Genomic DNA, 22,756 nt, shown 5'->3' with positions numbered 1-22,756 from the left:
TTTGCAGGCCAAGGTGGGTAGGAAAACCTTGCAAAATTTGTTTTGTTCGATAGCCTAGCACAAATATAAATTGACAGATTTAATTTTTTTTGGATGATTTGTTGATGTACAAACATGTTGTGTCAGTTTGATCTTGGGGTGTCAAATTAGGGCCACTTAGTCCATCCCTGTCCACTAGATTATTCTGTAGTAAATGGACACAGAGGCATAACCCACTACACTGGTTGGCCAGGTGAAAAGTCATTGACCTTCCCATCTCCTGTCAGGCTGTCTTCAGTCAACTTCAGTCACAAAAGCTCAAGATAACCGTGAGATAAAAGCGAAAGGAGGATTATTTTAACCATTGTTCTTCTGGTTAAAATGTCACCGATAACAAAACCACTGAACTCAAACATGACCACATTTCCACCACATTGGTCAACATATACTCCGAGATAGGTTTGTGGATGAGAAGTGCCTTCCTCTTTTTAGGGAATCACTGGCTCCTCCTCCAAACTTTTAGTCACGGCTGTGGGAACTCCCTGCTGCATGTATCATGAGTAGGTGAGCAGAGAAGGCGTGGGCCGGGAGAGAGGCAGGCAGACAGAGGAGCAAGGGCGCAGAGAGGAGCTGACGGAGCATTAATGAGATACTGGCCGGTTAGAGTTACAGGGATGCACTTTTAGCCGTATTCCACCGCTGTTTTCAGGCTTCATCTGCGGAATCGAAAGCGCCACAAAACTGGGACAATCTCACAAGTTAAAACAAACTCGGGTGGATTAATTTATTCTCAAATATGGGCTTGGAACGATTTCGCGTAAAGACGCCGGGGAGAGCAGCCCTCCTCACCCGCTCGCTCCTTTGTATCAGCGGGCTATTACTCACTTTTCTTCAGCCTGTCTGCGAGGCGTTCAACTTGGACGTGGAGAACCCAGCTGTTTACAGCGGACCTAACGGGAGCTACTTCGGATATGCTGTTGACTTTTATTTGGCTGACTCTGCCAGGTGAGTTTATTTCAAACAATGAATGCAATTTTCCGTTTTTTATATGAAGGGGCTCCTCAGCAGATTGCTCCAGCACACTCTCAAACATTTGTTTATAATTGTATCAGGGCGCTTCACAGAACCGATGCCCTCAGTTGTACACAAATCTGTTGCGCGCAGCGTGCAAACTTTCCATGGGGCTGTATGTTTTTGCCAAACTTCCGAACATTTACAGCCCCCCTGTTCAAGTTATAGAGCAAGTTTCCAAAAGGAAATCCATTTGTGGGATGTTGTTGTGGCTCTGGCACTAAATCAAGATTGTGTGTATACACTTGGATCACTGGATACACGCTTTACGCACAGCGCGCACGCCCTCACTGTGCACACAACCCACTTTAATTGAATATATTCATGAAATTGCATTTATGAGCTAAATGATTCCTACATCAAAGCCCAAATAATGTTAATATAAAAGAGTGAATGAACCCAACAAAGACAGTAACCTATTGGAGTGGCTCTCAAATCTCATTGCAGACAAAATGACATTTAATTCTGACCTTTTAACCTCCTCTGCCCTGTAAAAGCCTGTTAGCTGCAACCTTTAGCAATCACATCTCATTGCTCTGCTGCAGCTGATTGTGATGCTTCCTGGCTCAGCTCAGCGTGGCTGTGATCCCTGTGACACCCAGCATGCTGTGATTGTCTCTGCATTCTTCCTTAAGAGCCTTTTGGCATCAGGGACTTAAACTCATGCATACATGCCTGTGGTCAGCTCTAATACCCCGTTAGTATGAGGGGAAAATAATAGTGTGGGACATTCTGACTGTCTTGTGAGCATGTAGTGTTTATATCAACAGGGATGCAGCAAAAAACAAGGCATGGGTTAATTCAGCTGCAGACAGATCTGCATTCGTACTGCTCGCCATGCAGTGCATTTTGGTGAGCCTGGGACCCAACCCTGTAATCGTAATAATCATTAACAAAAGGTTATGCAGCCGCAGTCAAGGTTTCACTCAGACATAATCAGACTTCCTGGCTGAGTCGGTGTCTCGGCCCACCGTTCAACCAGCCAGCATGCTGGGATTTCAGAGAGGGCTTTGTGCCGAGTGGGCCGCCAGCAGCAGCTCTAGTTTCCCTGTTTCTCCTCCCCACTTCCCTGGACGGCAGACACTCAGACATGGGGAGATTTCCCCCCTTCTTCCCCTTGGCCCTCGCTGTCTCTTTAAAACCCTGCCTGCTATTGGTCTGCATCTCTGCCTGGGAAGCTTCAGCAGAGAGGTATGATTTAGGACGTGAAGCTTGAATGCATGAACCCCTCTTCTCTCTCCAGCATCCCCCTCCTCACTTCCTCCTATGCTGATGTCATTCTGCAGGGCTTATTAATTCATCCATCCCCCCACTGTCTAGCCTCTCTCCCCCATCATCTCTCCTCGACTCATTAAGTGTGAGACGTGGTAGACGTCATCTCACTGATGACTTAATCTGAACTTTTCTACAGTTGAGACGCCGTGCTCGTGGAGGAGGAGGATATCATGAGACAATGGTTTTTATGTGTAGAACAGGAATAATGTTTAAGTGTAGCCTCCTACGACCCAGCGCCCTGTAATTTTCCTGTGGATGATACGTACTCAGAAGTCAAATGTCAAACAAAACACAGTACACGAGGGCAGATTTAAGATCATGACTCATGGCTTTATCTGCCAGCCACATATATGTGCCACTTTTCCTTCACAGTTTCTTAGAAGTGGAGGCATATCAGTAGAGTCATGAAATGAGCTTCTGTTATCTCCTGCTTTTGCCGTCACATCATCATCGCCCACACTTTGGAGACATAGGGAGTGGGGGAGTCAGGTCAGTTGAAGGTTGTACAGGGAGTTTCTAGTTAGGATGAGCTGCTGTTCACCTGGCTCCAACTTTAGCAACTTGTCTTCATCGCTGGTTGGACCACGGAGGGTACATCAGAGAAACAAGACTGATGGCAGATGTAGATTCTCTCATCCATAAATGCCCTTCAAACACAAAGACTTACTTTCTCCCAGTTTGACGCACACCCTTGACAACAAGCTTATATATGCGGGTCTGTCATGCCCTTTGGCCTGCCATAATATAATTAAGTTTGGACACTGGCAGACGGCCCACCATGGAAGAACGCCCGAGGATAGTGTCTGTGAACTGTGTGTCACGGCTCTGGTCAGATACACACAGGAAGGGCAGGAGGATATATGGCCCCCTGTTGTGTGTGTGTGTTATTTCATGTTGAGTGAAGATGGACTCCTCACAGGTAGGCCATTCCCCACACACACCCTCCTCTCCATCATGGGAAGAACTTCAGAGGACTCATCTCAAACACTTCATAATCACACAACAGTAACTGACTCCTCTTTTTGCGGTGCCAGGCAGGGATAAGGGAGTGGATCATACTGGAGATAGAAGGAGCCAAAGGTCAGGGGCTGTAAATAATAACAGACCCAGTCTGGAGTGTATAAAGGATGAGACAGTTTCTGGTGCCTGTTGAATGGTGCATTTTTGCAGAAACATACATTTTAAAGGTCCAGTGTGTAAGATTTAGGGGGATTTAGTGGCATCTAGAGGTGATGATTGAAAATTGCAATCAGCTGAAACTTCTCCTGGTTCGAATTCTCTCTGTGTTCATGTTTAGGAAGTTTTTACCAGGAGCTGAATCATCCGCAGAAGTCTCCTTCTCCTCAAAACAAACAAACCCAGTGATTTAAACCAGTAAAAACGCTGAATGAAGAAGTTTCACATTACAAATCAGTGTTTCTCCAATGCTGTTTGGCATGTCAGAGATGGGCCACTAGCCCAGCACCTGATAATGTGTGCTCACCTTTTGTCTGTGATAACTTAAGCTCCAGTCATTCAGGAGGTTTTTACCACAAGCTGAATTATCCACAGAGGTCTCTCCCTTTCCAAAAAGAGCATAGCAGATTTTTTTGTTTGTAAATGTGTTTTATCGATTTTCAATGTCTTTATCCCACAACAAAGATACAAAACATGAAATCAGCATCCCCGCTTCCATCACTACTACCCTGCCCACCCATCCATAGGATTACAGGTTACAAGATACATTCAGGTGAAGGAAGGAAGCTACCAGAACCTCACCAAATAGTTGTATTAATTACTCAAACAAATGTAGAAAGAGAGGGGAAAAGGAAAGAAAAGAGGAGTACCGGTACAGTTACCACCTTATTCTTTTTCGAGAGGTTTCTGTAGCAAATCAAAAATGTCCAAAAAGGGACTCCATATCTTAATAAAGGTTTGAGAGGACCCTTTGAGTGTGTAAATGAATTTTTCTAAATTTAAGAAATACATCACATCTCTGACCCAATGAGAAAAGGATAGGGGATCGCATCGCTTCCAGTTTAGAAGGATCAAACGTCTAGCTAGGAGAATAGTGAAAGCTATAACTGCGTGGGCTTTATTTGGTAAGATAGCACGGGATTCCTTCAGAGTTAGACCAAAAAGTACGCAGACTGGTTTGGGGTCCAGACTAGATGATTTAAACAGGTAGAAAGTACTTGTCACAGAAGGGACTGCCAACTACAGATGGCCGTATCTAGAGCCAATGGTTGGCTTGTCCATTCTGGGCTACTGTAGAAACATGGTGGTGCAACAAGGTGATCTCTCTGGACAATGCCCACTCCCTATGTAGATATTAACGACTCATTCTAAGGTAATGAAACACAATGATTTGTAGGTTCAGGTGATTATACACTAAAGAAAACATACTTATTATATTACATTCCATTTCTGCCATTATATCTCACTGAATCCTGCACACTTGACCTTTATTAACTTGTTTTTGGGGGCTTGAACTGAGCAGAGTGAGATTATAGTGCCATTTAAAAAGCTATGTCCAATGATGGATGACCCTCTGATGGAGACAGTAATATGTTCCAGTCCCCGCGTGTGTTCCAGTGACGTGTCGGTGATGTGCATTAACTCATGGATGGTTTTGCCATGACGAGAACATGCCGAGGTCAGCCAGTCCATGTAGGTCACTCTCCTGAAGTTTACCCTCTCAAACAGGGTTAGAGTTGAACTAATATTGACATTGGACTAAGATCTCTTTGGCTACACATGTTTTCTCTGTGTGTCTCCATATATGATCAGCCTCATTTCTGTTTTTGTTTTCACTACTGTCCTTTTCTATGGACCTGTTTCTAAATCAAACCTGTGAGTGTTTGAGCTGCAGGAGCACCGGTCGTTGTATATTTGTGCTGCCAAGCTTTTCTTCATCCAGGTTCTCGTCATTGCGTGCAGACAATGGACCTCTTTGTCCGACGGCAGAAATTGTTTGCTGTTTTCCATTGGAGGAGCTTTAACTGTGACTCATTTTTTGTCTTAATTTATTGGCCTCCTGAAAAGCAGATTTAATTTTCTGTTGTCAAACTTCATGTGCACCTTTGATAATCAGGCCAGTAGGCTGGGAACATTAGTAAAGGTCAGTCTGGATAGCACGCCTACACTGCAGTCTGTCTTAAACATAAAGTGCCTGTCTAGCTTTTACCGGTCTGTTGGTAAAAGGGGGGCTTTAAATAATGAGCCTGTGTGCGTTTCACTGGAAAAAGATGTCAGTGTGGAGGGTGACGATGTGTTTAAAGGGCCTGTGGACCCTGCTGTCACGTCTGCAGCGCCGGGTTGGGAATGCCCGGAGGACGTCATGTCTACTTTGGAGCGGAGTTAGCCATTGGTCAGGGTCGTCCTGACTCATACTTTGCAAGATTTAATCTCTGACTGCCAGCAGGCCTGGTTTGTTTTAACCCCAGGTCACTAAATGACTCACATCCATGGTAACTTGATAAAGGCAATCCTTTTTATAGCAATAAGCAAATGACGCCATCGTGTGCATTATGAAGTTCTAATTCAAATTATCATCAGATCTCATATTTGAGATGGAAATGAGATGTAACTTTTGGCCATTACTGTCTCTGGATGTGTGTGCATGCATGTGTGCTGGGATTGTGGGGGGTGCACAGACAAAGTGTTTCAACAGCTGCTTCACCCCCCCCCCCAATCACCAGGTTTAATACAACAGCCTCTCTATCCTGAGGTGAGAAGACTGGACCCCCTGACGTGGGCATTGTGGAGAGGTGTGAACCGCCAGCAGTTAAACTCCCTGCAGGAGGATTTTTAGGGCAGTTGGACTGTGAAAGGGGAGGGAAGGGTTGTATTTTGGGGGGGCGGGGGTGGGAAAACAGTTTGGTATGAGAAAATGCATAGGCCTGACCACAAGTCAATTTGATGTTTTTTAGAAGCAGCAGGATGTTTCAGTTTTCTCAGTTGCCACTTGTGAAATGCTTTTAGCATGGTTGGTGGTTCTGACAGAACAGCTGCTGGTTTTCACACATTAACTGTAAAAGCACCCATAAGGACGCTATAATACAGTCACAGGCCCATTCTGCACAGGGATCCCGTGACTAACACCATTCATTAAGCCGGTTTTGCATTTTTATACAGAATCAACAATGCTAGCTAGCCAGAGTGTTGTCGATGTGTTTCCCCCTACCTTAACCTGAACCAAACCCTTAGCCCTAACCCTTGAGGATACGATACCTAAGTACCCACCCCAGCCACTGTTTTATCCCGCCTTATTTAAAGTTTTTTTTCATCATTTTATAATCAAGATCCCAGGGTGCCCTTAAAGATGCGATACCTCATTTCAACCCCAACCTAACCATCAAGGGGGGAGCTTCGCATTAACAGAAAGGAAACACTTCGACAATTTTGAGTGCTGCTAAATTTCTTTGAAATAGCTGCTCTAGCGGCATAGTGGTGCTTCAAACCCAGGGTGGGGGAGCCCCTCCGCTCAGAGGGGCTCCCCCAGGGTGGGGGAGCCCCTCTGAGCGGAGTTGGCATGTTCTCCCTGTGTCAGAGTGGGTTTTCTCCAGGTGCTCCAGCTTCCTCCCACAGTCCAAAGACATGCAGGTTAATTGGTGACTCTAAATTGTCTGTAGGTGTGAATGTGAGTGTGAATGGTTGTCTGTCTCTATGTGTCAGCCCTGTGATAGTCTGGTGACCTGTCCAGGGTGTACCTGGCCTCTCGCCCAAGGTCAGCTGGGATAGGCTCCAGCCCCCCTGCGAACACTAACAGGATAAGCAGTTGCGGAAAATGAATGAATGAATGAACGAATAGCTGCTAACTGCGACCAGCTGCTTTTTTAAATCTCCTGATAACACATTAAAATGGCACACCTTTCCTGTCAGCTGTCCGCTAATACACAGACGTCACCTTATCACTGTTACTCACTCTACCTCCCATTTGGTGATGGTACATTTTAAACTAAATGGTGAAGCAGAATAATTGCGCAACATACCCGTCTCAGACATGCAGTGTAAAAGGGGCTCAAGAATGATTTCTGCCTGCTGAAAGGTCAGTAAAAACAACAATTGTTAAATCAGCTTGGTGTGGACGTGCTGATTCCGTTACCAGGCCGTTGACTCCTACCCAGCTGCAGAGGAGCGTAAAATCATCAGGTCTAAACTATAATTTCAAATATTTCCTGTGTGACAATAAACAACATTGTTTGGCTACTTTGGCCAGCAGCACTTGTGATTTGCAGGCCACCTGTTGCCCAACACTATTATCCTTTTGAGGATACCAAGGAAGTGGTTTTGCGGTGAAAGTGGGATCAGATCCTCGACAGACTGTGGACTGTTTATCTGATCAACGCTGGTTGGTGCAGGTTCAGATCTCAATAGCTTCTGGCAGGTTGTCATAAAGACGTGACTTGCTCCAGGCCTGTAAAGCAACATACAGCTCCTTTATCTGCTTCTTACTGTACCATCTGACCGTTAACAAAAAAATGTTGCTTCAGCACAGCACAGTAGACTCTCTGTAGTCAGCAGCACACGCCATCCCAGCAGGCACTGCTACTCTCATCATCTTCAGGCTCCTGGACTGTAGCTCTGAGAACATGTGTGTATGCGGTATGTGTGTGTGTGTGTGTGTGTGTGGACGATCGTCCATATGGCAGCAGTAAGGAGTCAAACAGCTTCTGTCTGGCCTTGGTTCTGAGAGGATGCGAGACTGTTCGTATGGCTCCATGTGGTCTAGAATAAGTCATCACATACTACTTGTGCTTCTGTCATTCAGCTGATCTCACCCTAAGTGCCCACGTGCTTTAGAAAAGTCAATATTGCTGCAGGATGACATCATAGAATTATTCATTAATTTCTTCCATCATGTCACTGACACGTCTACTCCCATTGACCCAGGTGTCATTTAAAGGTCCAGTGTGTGGGATTTAGGGGAATATACTGGCAGCAATGTAATATGATTTATTAAGAAGGTTTTCCTTTGTGTATAATCACCTGAAAATAAGGATTGTTGCGCTTTTCTTACCTTACAATGAGCCATTTATATCAACATAGGGAGTGGGTCCTCGTGTATGGAGATTGCCATGTGACACCGCCACGTTTCTAGTAGCCAAGAGCGGACAAACCAAACACTGGCTCTTGACAGGGCCATAGGAAATTCTGCGTTTTTGCATCAGTCACCATGGTTGGCAGCCCCTATGCAATGACAGTGTCAGAAAAACACAGATTTTTTTAAAAGTGAAGGGTTTTTATTGGTTTAAATCACCGGGTCCTGTTGTTTTGGGGAGGAAGAGACCTCTGCGTATAATATGGCTTCTAGTCAAAACCTCCTGGATGTTTGAATCTTAAGTATCAGAGAAGAAAGGCAAACACACATCAGCAGGTGCTGGACTTGCAGCCTGTCTCCAACATGCCGAACATCATTGGAGAAACTCTGATTTGTAACATTAAACTGCTTTATTCAGTGATTTTATCACTTCTAATCACCTAGTCCATTTGTTTTTGAGAGCAGGAGACCTCTGCAGACAGTTCGGCTCCTGTCAAAAACTTCCTGAATGTGTGGATCAGAAATTAGGTAAGCACACATTAAGTTATCAGAGTAAAAAGATAAGCACACATTTGCAGGTGCCAGGCTAGTGGCTCATCTTCATCGTGCCAAACAGTGTAAAACTGCTTTATTCAGCATTTTTACCACTTCTAATCACCTGGATTATTTATTTTGGAGAGGAAGAGACTCCCTGTAAAAACCTCTTCAACACTGAAGGAATTCCAACCTGGAGAAGTTTCAGCTGGTTGCAAGCTGCAATCCTCACTGCTAGATGCCACAAAGTCCCCCTAAATCTTACACACTGGTGAAGTGATTCTTCTGAGATGTTTGTTGTATTTTGGCTCCACTTCTCCACTGTGGGAGAACGAGCAGTGAAGGTCAAGAGCTGCCTCTGACTCAGATCAGGCCACTGCATCTGAGTTTCTTTACTGATATGGAACCACTCCAGTGTTCGAGCATGTGTTGATAGCTCAGTGTAAACTCCGCGGGTCACTGTACATGTTTTACTCAGGTGTTGCTGAGGTTTGAAGGCCATTCTTTCCCACTGGCTCCCTTTGTGCCATAGGGTTTGTTGATCCGTGTTTATGACTGCAGGTGGTGACTCCAGCCAGCACTGGCAGGCTTAACAAATGTGATTTAAATTATTTCCCCCTCTTTCAAGCTTAAAGTGGTTATAATAGTGTTCAAGTGACATCAGCTTTTGCAGCTGGTTGGAAGACAATTAAATGTGGACTGGAGGGGGGAATGTTTGGACTAAAGGAGCAGGGGGTAACAGAGGAATTTGCCCTCTGACAACCTCCTTCTGTAACCTCATCATAAACCTTATTAGCCATGGCTACACACGATAGTGTCACATCAGCAAGTTCCAGCACTCTGCATCACCCCTAATTTCTCAACCCCACATAAAATAGTGGTTTCACTCTGGCAATTGTGGTGTGGTGAGAGATTTTTTTTTGTAGAAAGTCTTCTGATTGGGCTTCAAATGAGACAAACCCAGTCCTCGGTTACAGTGAAGCTGTTGTTTACGCATTCCTCACTTGCAGCCAAAATCACTTACAGTAGTTTAATTAATGCTTAATTGTCTGCTGGGGGGTTGGAGGTCATTAGTGGCTGCTGTTTGGCAGCTGGTGTGGTTGACTGTGCTAGACATGGCAAAGCTGCTAATGCTTTTCATCCTCCTTCTCCACCACTAGGTCATTGCTCAAGTCTCTGTTGTGAAATGGGTTTGCTATTTGTCCATAGCAACATGAAACCAACAAATGAGCAACTGAAAATTGGTTTAATTCTCCAGTAGCCAAAACAAGATTAAAATCGGTCATGGCTTTCAGATGCATCCTGAGCTTTGCCTGCTGTGATCCTCATTAAACCTGTGATGGTGCTGCTTTTAATCCCTCTGTTAACAGTCTCACTTTGGCCAAAGTTGCCTGGACACAACCTGATGAGTCTGTCCTTCATCTGAACAGCTGAGGAACGTCGCCCCCCTGCCAATTACATACATTTGCATACCCATCCCAAGAGACGGCCATACACTCCACCTCCTTTCACAAAGGAATTTGTAAGCAGCACTCAGCCGACTGCAGTCACAGCTTCATTAAATGCTAATGAAACTAAAGCTTTACCTTTTGAGCACACATCTAGCAGATAAGGTGAAGGGCGGGGAAATGCTAGCTCAGACTGATCCTCGCCAGATAAAGACCCATTAAATGCTAATTCTTCCTCATTTACGGTACTTTCAGATTACTATCAATCTGTGTTTGTGTGTGTGCGTCTGCACATCTGCGTGTATCTGTACAAGGTAGTGAAAACTCGCATAAGCTGCCAACTTGCTGATTAAAGCATGATCTGCTTGTTATGTTATTTCCTGTATTTTTTTTCCCTTTGAAAAGCTGCCACAGCAGAGTACGGCTGGACCCCGTTCAAATCTGATTCAACAAAAGATGCTGTGGCTTCCAATTTCCTTGGCCTTCATAGTGTATACATGTTCCTGCATGTATTGCACACGCATGATTATTTCTAAGAGGTTATTACATCTGATCTCAATGGTCGATCTCTGTTCTCCTGTCTGCTCTGCAACTTTTACAGCTGTGTTCAGCACAGGTAATCATTCTTTACCCTTTTCCCACCAAAATTAGGTCCCGTTTATACGACAACGATTTCAACTGAAAACGGTAAACTTTAGTTGCGTTTTGGCCGATCGTTTACATGACAGCAGTGTTTTGGGTGCCTGAAAATGCAACGTTTTGTTAACGGGTTCCAGAGTGCAATTTTTTGGAAACGGCACCTTCTCAGTTGTCATGAAAACTTGCAATATGCAGTTCCTCTGAAAACAGGGACTTTTCGCACATGTGCATTACGGTTCCATTCACTAGGCATGCACGAGAAAGTCAACCCTCACAACAACAATGGCGGACTCCCGAGCTGTTTGTGCGGCTCACCTTGTTGAATTTTTCAACACTTCCCCATCATAGTCTAGATTTACTGTAGCAACGCCACCTCGTCATCCATCCAGACAAACGTTTGTGTGGTTTCCTTTTTGTTTGTTTATACATCGCTGCTCTGTAGAAGGAAGCGTAAGCGTCACACCGCCAACTACTGACCTGGCATGTATACTGCAGCGTTTTTGGTCATTCTGGCAGATCCGTGGATCCGTGTGCATGGTGATCGTTATCAAAACGTTGTCCTCTAAACGCAGAACTTTTTTCAAAACGGAAATGAGAAACGATTCTGTTTTCAGTGGATCGTTTTCGTGTAAACATGGCCTTAGTGTGTGTATACAAGTCTTTTTAAACACTGGAAAACCAGACCAGGGCCGTAGGTAGACAAGTGTGCCTTTCTGTTCTCTTTTTCTTCCGAGTCATGTTCAGCATCACAGGTGTAAACAGTAGAAAGCAGCATGGAGGCCGGTGAAGATGTTATGGTGGTTACTTCTTTTTTATATCTGTTACTTATTCAGTTGCTCTCAAACTCTGTGCCAACAAATTTTGAACAGTGTGCGAGCCCTGCTTGGACAAAGATGGACAGTATTTCATGGTGGCGTGTTACTGTATCGTGTTGGAAAAGGAGCGAAAATTAGCGCGTCTATCTGGGTGCTGTATTTTCATCCCTACCAATCAGAGCTGGATATGATGAATATCCGTTACTACTGCAGAGTGATTTGTTCCAGGAGTAATTTTTCCCATTGAACAGAAATGCCTCATGTTTGCGGCTGTTAGTCAAGCCCCCTTGAAGTGTGCTGGTCTTTGAAGCCAATTTTCATAGTGGCCAGACAGTGGAACTACAACATCCAGGTCCGTCATGTGATGCCATTGGCCCCAAAAAGACTTTTCCCCGTAGACTTACATTGTGAAAGAGAGGTTTGTAAATCGGTGGATAATTTTTTTGAGCACCACAACCAGAAAATGACTTGTTTCACTACAAGGACTTGATCCATTCAGTGCAATACCATTTCGAAAGTCTGGAAGAGACACAAGATTAAATCATTTTATCCCCATAGGCCTATAAGTCAGTGGAGGGCTAAACCAGGAGTTAGTCGCTTGGCCGGTGGAGGTTAGCCTTCAGGCTCGTGAAGTTTGTAGTGCACTCATTCTTTGGGCCCAACAATATGGAAGATCCAGGTAATTTTATAACCAGAAGTCGAACTTTCCCAGGCCCAGGCCCAGAGGAAAGCAGCTCAGCCTTACTTCCAGTATTCCCCAGTGGCCACTCATGGTATTGCAGCAAAAATCCCCCACGGCCCAAAAAGCATTTTCACCATAGACAACCAATCTAAAAGAGAGCGATTTAAAAATCTGACATCATCACAACATAAAGTCTATAAACCGAAGGGGAACTCACAGGCGGAGCCAGTGGGATAACAACTACTGTACATATTCAGTCATCTTGGGATCCTGTATCTAAGTATTATTATACATCTATGATGGGGCCCTGCCTCCAGTGCTGTATCCAGTTGTCCTTATACATGCCTGCCGTTAAAGGGGTTTTTTATGCAGTGGAAAAGGAGCTTGACAGTGAATCTTTTAGAGTTTTTTTTTACAGATATTAATTGCTCGCAGGTGACAGGAGCGTTGACTTGTACATGTACTCGTCTGCTGTGTTTATATTAACAGAGTGTGGTCTGCACGTGGTAAATATTTACTGACTGCTTGCATATCTGTGTGTACGTTCTGAGTCAGTGAGAGGGAGATCCTCAGCTGTCTCATCGTGAGAATCTCTGACCAGGAAGCCTGTCTGTGATTTAGATTACTGTACAGGTGGAGCTCTGCTGCTCTACAGGGATATTCCTGTGTCTGCATATGTGGTCAGAAACTGTTTCTTGCACTCCAAGTCGGACCGGTTTGTTTCTTTTTCTTTCTTCCAACACAAACCGGGAGTTTCTGTTCCACATTTAGACCTGGCATTGCACTGTATCTCCTCTGAGGTATGAAGACCACAGTAATGGTGTGACACTAAACTCAAAACTTCTGCTCTGTGACCTTCACTTTGTTCTCCCACTGTTGTGTGTTTTCAAAACCAGAGATGCTGAAATGATTTGAATGCTTTGTGCGACCACCAACGCACTCTGGCCCACTTCAGTTCGATTTTTTCCACAAGCCATTCCATAACTTTTGTCATCTGAGGTTACAGATCGGTTCAGTGGGATTAATTATCTTGGATTACATGGGATATTGCAAAGGTTTAACTGCTTTTTGACTCATGCTGGCTCTCCCGCCTTCCTCTGGACCCTGCTGAGTAGTTACCCTTGGGGGCAGGATGCTAAGTCTAACCAAAATGTAAACGTTCATGCACTAGTTGAAGATCTGGGGCAGGAAAGGGTGGCTCTTCCTGTTTTGGAGCCCCCTAGACACCGTCTGGTCTCAGTGGTCCCATGCCTGCTTTACCCACATCAATGCCAGCAACTGTCTGTGATGCTTGTCGGGTCAAGTGGGTCCAGGATGAGGTAATGGCTAAGCAGTCCACTTAAGACACATTATCTACCGGGGGATCGCTTTTCCAACTTTACCAAGCTCAAATCTTTGTTTTCTCCATTAACGTGTCATCGCTCCTCTCTTCTCCTTCTCTTTCATCTCTGAAGGCTCACCTGTAACCTCACTGACTCTCTCTGTGTCAGTTGAAGTGGTCGGCTGCCCTTCCTGTAGTCGTACAGTGTAGCTCCAAGGACATGGAAGTTTAGTGCCACAGCTGAAGAAACAAGAGTGTGACTCCACTTAGCCTGTCTGCTTTTTTTGTTTTCTTATTGAATCTGCCCCACAGGGATGCATGTGTGACCATGTGAGTGTTTCTCCTTGTGTGTCTCTGACTGCACAAGTGGAGCGAATGCATCTGTGAGCATCACATGTGCACATGTCATAGCAGCAGTTCCCCCTGGTTGTATGGGATTATGCAAAACCGTGCTGCAACCTGTTAAAATGTTTTGCTTGTGAGTCAGAATGCAGCTCGCTAAGCGGTAAAATGTGCGTACTGCATCATGTTTAAAGCTGTCAAGTGGGAGGTCTGGAATGCAATTTTTAATTGAGGCCAGGCTAAGAGCTACAGACCTTAGCAATGGTTCGGTAAGGAAATGCAGGTTCATATGGATCCTGTGGTTTGGTTAACATGTAACACTTCATTTACAGCAAGTCGTCTCTCTCTCTGTCTCCTGTTTGCAGTGCGAGCGTGGTGGTGGGAGCTCCCAAGGCCAGCACAAGGCAGGTTAACATTAGAGAGGGAGGATCTGTCTTCTACTGTCCGTGGAGCCTCAGCCAATCAGACTGTCACACCATTGAGTTTGATACTGAAGGTAAGCATAATAGAACAGTTCTGAAGGTCTGACAGCTGTACTGTCAACTTATGCTGGCACTGGGTGGCTTTACTGTCGCTGACAATGTTCCTAAGTTGGATAGAATCAAGAGAGCGCTCATGTGATTTAGATCATTTGGTGTAATGTCATCAAAAACCTGTCTTAAGTCAGTCTTTTTCTAATGTTGAAGTTACCATAAGATGAAGAAGATATACTTACAGGACCTATACATGCATTAAATGGAGAGATGTCAGAGCGAGGAGGGTGACCTTGCACAGGTGCCCTGAGCAGTTGGAGGTTCAGTGCCTTGCTCAAGGGCCTCAGCAGTGCCCAGAAGGTGAATTGGCACCTCTCCAGCTACCGGTCCTCGCTCCATACTTGGTCTGTATGGGGACTTCAACCAATGACCCTCCGGTTCCCAGCCTAAGTCCCTATGGACTGAGCTACTGCCACCCCAGTAGCTCATAAACTTAAACATGTAATATTATTGTAAGAAAATTTTTGGCTCATGCAAATAGTGAAGTTCAATGACGTAAACATTATCAACAACCAATAGATAAACATATAGGGGATTCTAGGGAGGCGCAGGAACATGAGCACGTCTTGGTTCTCTTGAAAAAGGAGGAGAAAGTGTTGGAGTTGGGGACTGAACTTAAGTTAGTGTTTAATTTGGTGTGCATGTTATCCACCACCCAGCACTTATTTTAGTGAGAAATCTTAGTTTTTGAATCTGTTTGCTTCCCATTTCCACGCTCTCCTACCACTAAAATAGCACAGCTCACCAATGGAGACTGGTAGCGCATTGAAGCAACAAAATCCAAAGTATATAAAGTTTACACACAAATACAGTTTATCTTTGGGGATTATATTGATGCCGAATTGAAAAGGCTACTATTAACCTATTGCTGCCTTTTATCTTGTGTTTCTAGATTTATGTGTTTTTGCAGAAATGTAAGTAATTATTAATATGTCATACTTCTTAAAGGGAGTTTGGTGTAATGATTTCCATCAGGAGCAGGATCTAGGAATCTAGTTGTACTTTTCAAGATCCCCAGTCTTTGCAAAAATTTATGGTGTGACTAAAAACACACTGTCTTAAGATGTGAGAAAGTGTCAGACTTTAGTCTTTTGAAAGTATTTTCAAAGTCTTTTCAAAGTTTTCTAGTGCGTGTTAGTCAGCTTTTTTGGTTGGACGACAAAAGCTGTCCTAACTTCATGATTTGTCATGCATTGATTACATGTGATTCCCCGGGTATTGGAGAGTTTGATAACCTGGGGACGTTCCTTAAACTCTCTTAGCTGAGCATTGATGCTTCTCTGTGCACTTTTGAAGCAGTCAGAGCATTTCCTCTCTGCTCCTGTTGTCAGCAGCAGGTCAGGATCATGCCTCAGGCGTCAGCGTTCCACTTAACTGAACTGTTGTTGGCTACGTTGGTTCCTGGATGCAGGATGATCTTTTTTTCCTGTCTGTGTCGTCTCTTTGGGGATGAAAAGGATAATTGGGTGTTGAAGAGGTTTTTGAAGGATACCCCTTCCTTCCTCTGGGCTGTGTTTGTGTTGCCTTGCTGCAGGAGCTATAAGGAGATAAGCAACCAATAAACAAACAGATCCAACAAAGAAATGTCCTGTTTTGTTTGACAGGTGAAGCAGACACCGCCGGTCGTGACAAAAAGGCTCCAGTTAAGTCAGAGTCAGATAAAGTGGTTTTGGGGAACACAAGGAAGTCCGGGAGGTTTTCTAATGAATGGATTCATGTTTCAGTGCATTGTCAGAGTAGCTATTAGCCTGTTGTGCACAAGGGAGGTGAGGAAAGGAACAATCAAAGTAAAAAAACACGGCTAGCTTTTAGACTGAACATGACCTGAAAACACATCCTCACACACACACACACAAACAGTATGAATCACACGTATAGAGGGACATTTACCGCGGTGCTTTTGGCTTCTTTCCTATGAAATCAAAGCTTAGCATAGTGGGCCAGCTTAAATTTACTGTCCATAGTGCACAATAGGGAGAAATATTCCACTGAGTGTTTCACAAGCCTGGTTTAACAACATTCTTTTATTGGACACCGCTGCTTGGTACCCTTTGCTCCACTATTTTTGCACTGTTTTTCTTGCAACATGAAATGTGTTGCGCATCCATGGCCGTTGGCTGGAGGCCACAGCAAGTGATGTCATGTGCGAGCAGCGAGGCCTCACGGTGAAGGTTGGTCCCCCGGGCTGTCAGAGAGTGTCCTTCATATTTTTTAAGGGCCTTTGAAGGAGCTGATCAGAGTGCCAGAGCCAGTTCAGACATCTGGATTGCGGCACAGCTATCGTACAGTGGAGGAACACTCAATACATGGACATGTGCATGCAAATGTGGCTTTGCCAAACAGCTGTTGCGTGGATGACATTTACTGCTGCAATTCATTTACTGTAGCTGTCACTGTTTTCTTTGCTAAATCTGATAGTAAATGCTCAAGCAATAAAAAAAGCCACTTTTTCTTCAGTATGAAATCTTGGGTAAAAGAGTGATATCTTCCACTAGGGTACTGGTACCCATATTCCTATAACAAAGTGATGTCATATGTCTCACTGTCTCTTGGGCTGCTTCCACACTAATATACTCTCATTTTGAAACACATAACTTTTGCCACACTTACGCCTCTGTCCACACTTTGGCATACTGAAACCCATAAAATGGAGACTTTTTAAAACAGTGCTGACCCCATTTTAGTTTGAAAACTCCACAGTTGTATTTTAGTCTGGACGGACAGGAATAGAATTTTGAAAACGATGATGCAGCCACCCACATTTGTCTCACGACTGAGTCCTATCAGTCATGACTTGTCAAACCAAAGGTCTACACACCTTTTGTGTTTTCATCCTGCTTGTTCTCCTTTTCCAATGCCATGGCTATCTGCAGCAATGAATAATGCTCTCCTCTAATAAATCCCTGTATTTGCAAAGCAAAGCAAATCTACATTTTCTGCAGACTTGACTGCCTTAGTAACAGTTTCAGCTCATTGTCAGTCAAAGTAAAGAAATCACTGGATGTACTTTTTGCCATTGCTGCTCTGTCTCTGTTGTAGTTTCCTTAACTAAGCAACAAATTGTTGAGTAGAGCTGTTGCTGTGAAGGAATTTCCCCTGCTGTGATTAACAGTGGCTCAGCGGCATGACATGCAGTATTACCATTTTTAGTGTTTTCATCATTTATTTTGATTTTAGGGCCTCTTAAATGAGTTTTATTGTTTGGCTATAATTAGGTAGATTGTTGCTTGTTAAATGACAAAGATAGCACAGTTTTAAAACAAATTAAATACTTGTACGGTGTTAAATGCAGAACACAGAAGGGCAATGAGACACGGTAAAAGGCACAGTATTTTTTTCAGCGGAGACATCTCAGTTGCACCAGGTTGCTATGATACATAATATCTGAGGAAGTAAAAATCTTAGCACAAGGTTGAGCATTTGCTCTGGATGAAGGGAAGGTTGAAGTAAATTGGGAGAGAGGTCGGACCCACAAGTCTGTTGGGTTCATTATCCATTTCTCCTCTACTGTTGTTGTTGTTCAGCAATAAGACTGTTGGTCTTAGTGGTATTTGTCCTGTCCCTCCTCCACTGTGATTGGACAGCTCAGTAAAGACTGCCAATGATGTGGCACTCTAGTGTTCTACCTAAAGTTGAATTGTTTCTAAACTCTGGGCGACCAGGAAATAACGGCAAATGTGCAGCGCTCAGCACAGAATAGATGCACAGCCACTCGTCATGCAGCTAGCATTTGTAGCATACAGTAAATACACAGTACTGCCATGAAAACAAACAACAACAACATGAATGTAGGAGTTGTTGCAGTTGCTTGCCATCACCTTTGGTTGACATTTCAGTTGCACAGTATTGCAATTTTGTGGTTATCGTGACAGCCCTACCACAGAGTAGACAATCTGCTTCCTGTTCACACTGGCACGAACATGTCCGGTGCACATGAATGGTCATGTGATAAATTTGTTAGTATGGACAGAGATTAAACCTGAAACAGAGCTACAACACTCCAGTGTACTAAGATCTTTTTCAATTTATAATGCCACTTAAAAACAGAGGTATTAGTGTGGATGTAGCTTCACTGTCTGTTGGTGTGTTTGAGCTCTGACCTACAGGCCGTAGCCTCTCTTAATTAGCCTAACTAATTGGGTCAAAGTGGCCAGAGGCTCCCTCCCATCCACTTCCTCTTCCATTGAGATAAGAGCTGAGAAGGGGGGCGAGGGGAGCGAGGGCAGTAGGGACGGTGTGAGAAGGGCACATACAGGAAGGGAGGAAGGGAGGGAGGGAGGGAGGGTATGAAGGCCAGAGGGGAAGGAGGAAAGAGGGAGAAACCAGAGCTCTGTTCCTCCGCTCTGTCCCCCTCTGTTCTCCTGCTGCCGGTTCTCCCACAGGGGCAGCTGATGTGATGAGTGAATTTGGCCATTTGTCTTCGACCCCACTGACACACACAAAAATACACACACACACACACACACAAAATGAGAGGCTCTAACCCCACTAATGGCTGTCGACACACACACACAGTTCAAAGGCGAGAGTGAGTCTATGGACGATCTCCAGACCCCCACACTGCTCTGATGGTCCCGGGAGAGACCAGGCCGGGCACCATGTCACATCAGCACACTGCTCTAACCAGCCTCCCATGGGGGTTTCTTCGGTCAAATGTTGTTGTGTGCCTTCTCTGGGTTTCCCTCTGTCCCCCCTCTGTTTTCATGGAAAGCATTTCACGTGACTCCAGCTGGCTGCCTTCAGCTGCTCGCAGACAACAAACACGACTTTTCATCACCCGTCATACTGACACAGAACTAATACTAGAACGAATGCTGCCATGTGAGAACTTGAGCTTCTTTAGGCGGGTACGCTGATGTGCTTCCTCTCTTTTACATGGCGAGATCACAGTTATGCAGTATGAATTACAAGAGGACTTTCTGCAGGTTGCCTTGGTAACATGACTCAAACACAGTCGCCCTGCAGCTCCGACCTCTCCCTGGTGGCTTTGCATTGGCCTTATCCAAACAAAGACCTCTGAGTTATGAAAATATTAAGGAGGTATACCCTTTAAGAAAAAGCACCATGCAGTTATGGCAGATTAGTTAAAGTAACATGCTCATAAGGAGCCGTTTGAAGTGCTGGTCATGTTATTAACTGTATGGCTGAAGCACTTCTTTTCACAGTGGCTACTAAATTCTCTGGGTGCAGGGCCCGCTGCTGTAGGCCTGTGATGAATAACGTTAGCAGGAAACCCCAGATGGAGATTAAGCAGAAATACAGTCTGGTTATTAAAAAACTATAATCTCTCTGCTTACTGTCTGGGGTGAGGGGGAGCAGCACTCCCTGAAAGCACGGAGAGAAAGGGCCATGTAGACGTGGAGACTATGGCGAGAAAGTGCAAGAAAAATGAATAGGAAGATAGAGATAATACTGAAAATGAAAACAGGGGAAGGGGGAGAGAAGTGTATGCCTAAACAGAGATGACTGTGAGGTTGCTATGAGGAAGCCGGGCCAGAGTGTGTATGTTTTCCTTGGACCCTGGCCCCTTCGCTGTTTCCACAAAGACACGGAGCAACTCCAGGCTGCCTAGTTGGCTGGGAGGGAAGACCAGGGGCGGACAGTCATGGAGAGAGAGGCCTGACACACAGCCTGCTTTCTTCACATCCACATAGGTCGTGATCTCTTGCAGTATCTACTAATCCTCAGCCCCTGTTATCAGTCTCTGCTCTGCTGTTTTTGCAGTTGACAGAATCACCACGATGCTGTGCAAACACTTACGAATAGACAGGCAATTGGCAATTTGGTCAGGGACACTTTTGTCAAAGAAAACTTTATTTCCATTTGCAGAATTGCATTTGGCGGTATGGCTCTGTTCTGGGCCCCTCTGCCTTTCCTCGAGCCTATACAGAAAGCCTCTTCCATGCACCTACGTGGAAAGCCTAAGGCTGAGAGAGCACACCTTGCCGCCCTTCCACGTGCCTGCGTTGAAAGCCATAAGGCAGAGAGAACACACTTGTCTGCCCCTTCATGTGCAAATAAGGAAAGCCTTAGGCAGAGAGGTAAACCTCCCTGCCCTTCCATGTGCCTACATGGAAAGGCTAAGGCAGGGAGAGCAGCAGCAATGACATTGATGAGTCAGACACAGCATGAAAAGGAGGAGCTGGGGTGGAGGCAGGTTGCAAAGCAGCTTGCAGAGGAAGCAGCGGCAGTAGGCAGGCCAGAGCAGTTTAAATAGGGCGCCCTGAATGAGATTCAATTGGTTGCATAGAAAGGAATCATATGATCTATCAGCTGACTCCCTTCCATCAATCAGCTGCTCCATCAGTTGTTTGGCTGTTGTTCAATTTGTTTTGAAATGCAGAGATATGTGCAAAAGGCAAACTTGTTTATTTCTGTTGTCATTTTCAGCTGCAACTGTAACTTTTAAAGATATATAGTTAACATAGTGGTTTGACCTATCTGAAGTTTCTGCTGTGCTTATTTTATTTTTTGTTCCTTTGCTAGCATCTTTCATAAACCAAATCTATGGCACAGAAGTTGAGCAATGTACTGCTGTGGATGGGGCTGCAGCAAAACATACTTTAGCCACCTAAGAGATCAATATCAGTTCAAGTGTATGCTACATTTGGAAAATTTTCACTGCTTTATCTCACACACTAACTGATCAAGGCAGCGGCAGACCAGCATATCCAGTCTGATTATTAATGAGTCTAGAGGCTTTGAGATAACGGTTTCAGTTCCCCATCTGAAAGGACTGTATGATGGCAAAGTAAAGCTGTGAAAATATTCTGTTCTACCCAGAAGTTACTGTAAAAAAACATTGTGATTCAGTCTATATGCCTGTGGTTTGACAAAGTCTACAGGAGAAATGAGTCTGAGGTCTGCAAAGGGTTAAGTAGGAGTGGTTCGGTTGCTCTTGACCTCACATTTGCACTTCCCTTATAGATGTCAGCTCATACTATAAGAGCCAGCCCTCGTGTATGAACTGATAGTGGTGCGACTTCCTTGTCTAATCAATTTGTTAGGATTTCATTCTCCATTGCAGCACAGATGTAACATCTGTCTTCCAATAAAGTTGTGTTTAAACCTGACTCCCCGGACCATCTGTCATGTCACCTGCTGCTGTCAAAGCGATGAAGTGGGAGATCAGCATTAGTGGCCAGGTGGTCAAACAGAGCGAAGGGTCAGCGGGGTTAAGCCAGGTCCAAACCCGGCCGGGCTAAGAGAGCTATTATCATGTGATCAGTGGCCGAGCAGCAAATACCATACTTTTCAAATTCTCACCCTGATTGTCTTTGCATGAAAAATAGTGCAACTGGAGTCCTAAAGCCTGCTTTCTGCCAACTGTCCAGATGTTTCCGAGGGCCTGGAAGGGGAAGGCAGAATTAAGATATTCAACTCCATGCAAGGAGACCCAATTGAAGGAATGCATGTTTTGTCATAGAGCTTTTACTCAGTGTTATTTTCTTGTGTTTCTCAGGGGATCGCAAGGTCCTGCTCAACGACACAGAACATCAGGTCGATTTCAAGTCCCACCAATGGTTCGGAGCCACTGTGCGTTCTCACGGTGACACAATTCTGGTAAGGTGACACTCTCAGGGATGATTTTGGGGGTTGGGAAGAAATGGACTAGAATTTCAGCTCAGCGCCACACCACTGGTGCTCTTTGCTGTTATGATTGGGGCTTTCAGTGAAGCCAACTCTGGCCACTGGGCTGTGAGAACCTCTGAGTGATGTCTCTCTCTGATGTCAGGGGGGGATGTGTATGTTCTTTGTTAGAAATTTGTCTCACAGATTACTGTCCATTAAGTTGTTGTCATTCAGGTCCAGTTCTCACCTCCAGTCTCGAGACACCATAAAGAAATGTTTTGTGCCTCCCCCCGTGACATCAAAGTTGAGCCGCCTCTTGTTTGGTCTGATAGTCCGGGTTGTGACCTGGGTTGAGTTACGTGGTTACCCTGCTCCAGATGTACTGCTGACCTTAGCCTGGGTCTCCCCCGGAGTTCACCAGTGTGATGTTGCAACTGGAAAAACATCTCCCACCTAAAAGTTCACCCCATTCATCACCACATCTCCTCCCTCCCCTTCCCCCCACCCACCAATCCCCATCACT

General features: G+C 44.8%; 1 protein-coding gene across 1 annotated transcript in view; it reads left to right on the top strand.

Annotated features, from left to right (window-relative positions):
* The first annotated feature begins 580 nt into the window (after positions 1-580).
* The window catches only part of itga5 (integrin, alpha 5 (fibronectin receptor, alpha polypeptide)), a 50,640-nt gene continuing 28,464 nt past the window's right edge, over positions 581-22,756 (top strand). Inside the window, exons 1-3 of the mRNA XM_033628389.2 lie at positions 581-984; positions 14,494-14,624; positions 22,124-22,224. Of these exons, the coding sequence (XP_033484280.2) occupies positions 776-984; positions 14,494-14,624; positions 22,124-22,224 (441 nt within the window). The 5' untranslated portion in view covers positions 581-775. The remainder of the gene's footprint in view (positions 985-14,493; positions 14,625-22,123; positions 22,225-22,756) is intronic.

This window comes from Epinephelus lanceolatus, chromosome 8 (assembly GCF_041903045.1).
Source record: "Epinephelus lanceolatus isolate andai-2023 chromosome 8, ASM4190304v1, whole genome shotgun sequence".
NCBI lineage: Eukaryota > Metazoa > Chordata > Actinopteri > Perciformes > Serranidae > Epinephelus > Epinephelus lanceolatus.
This window is presented reverse-complemented; position numbering and strand designations above follow the sequence as displayed.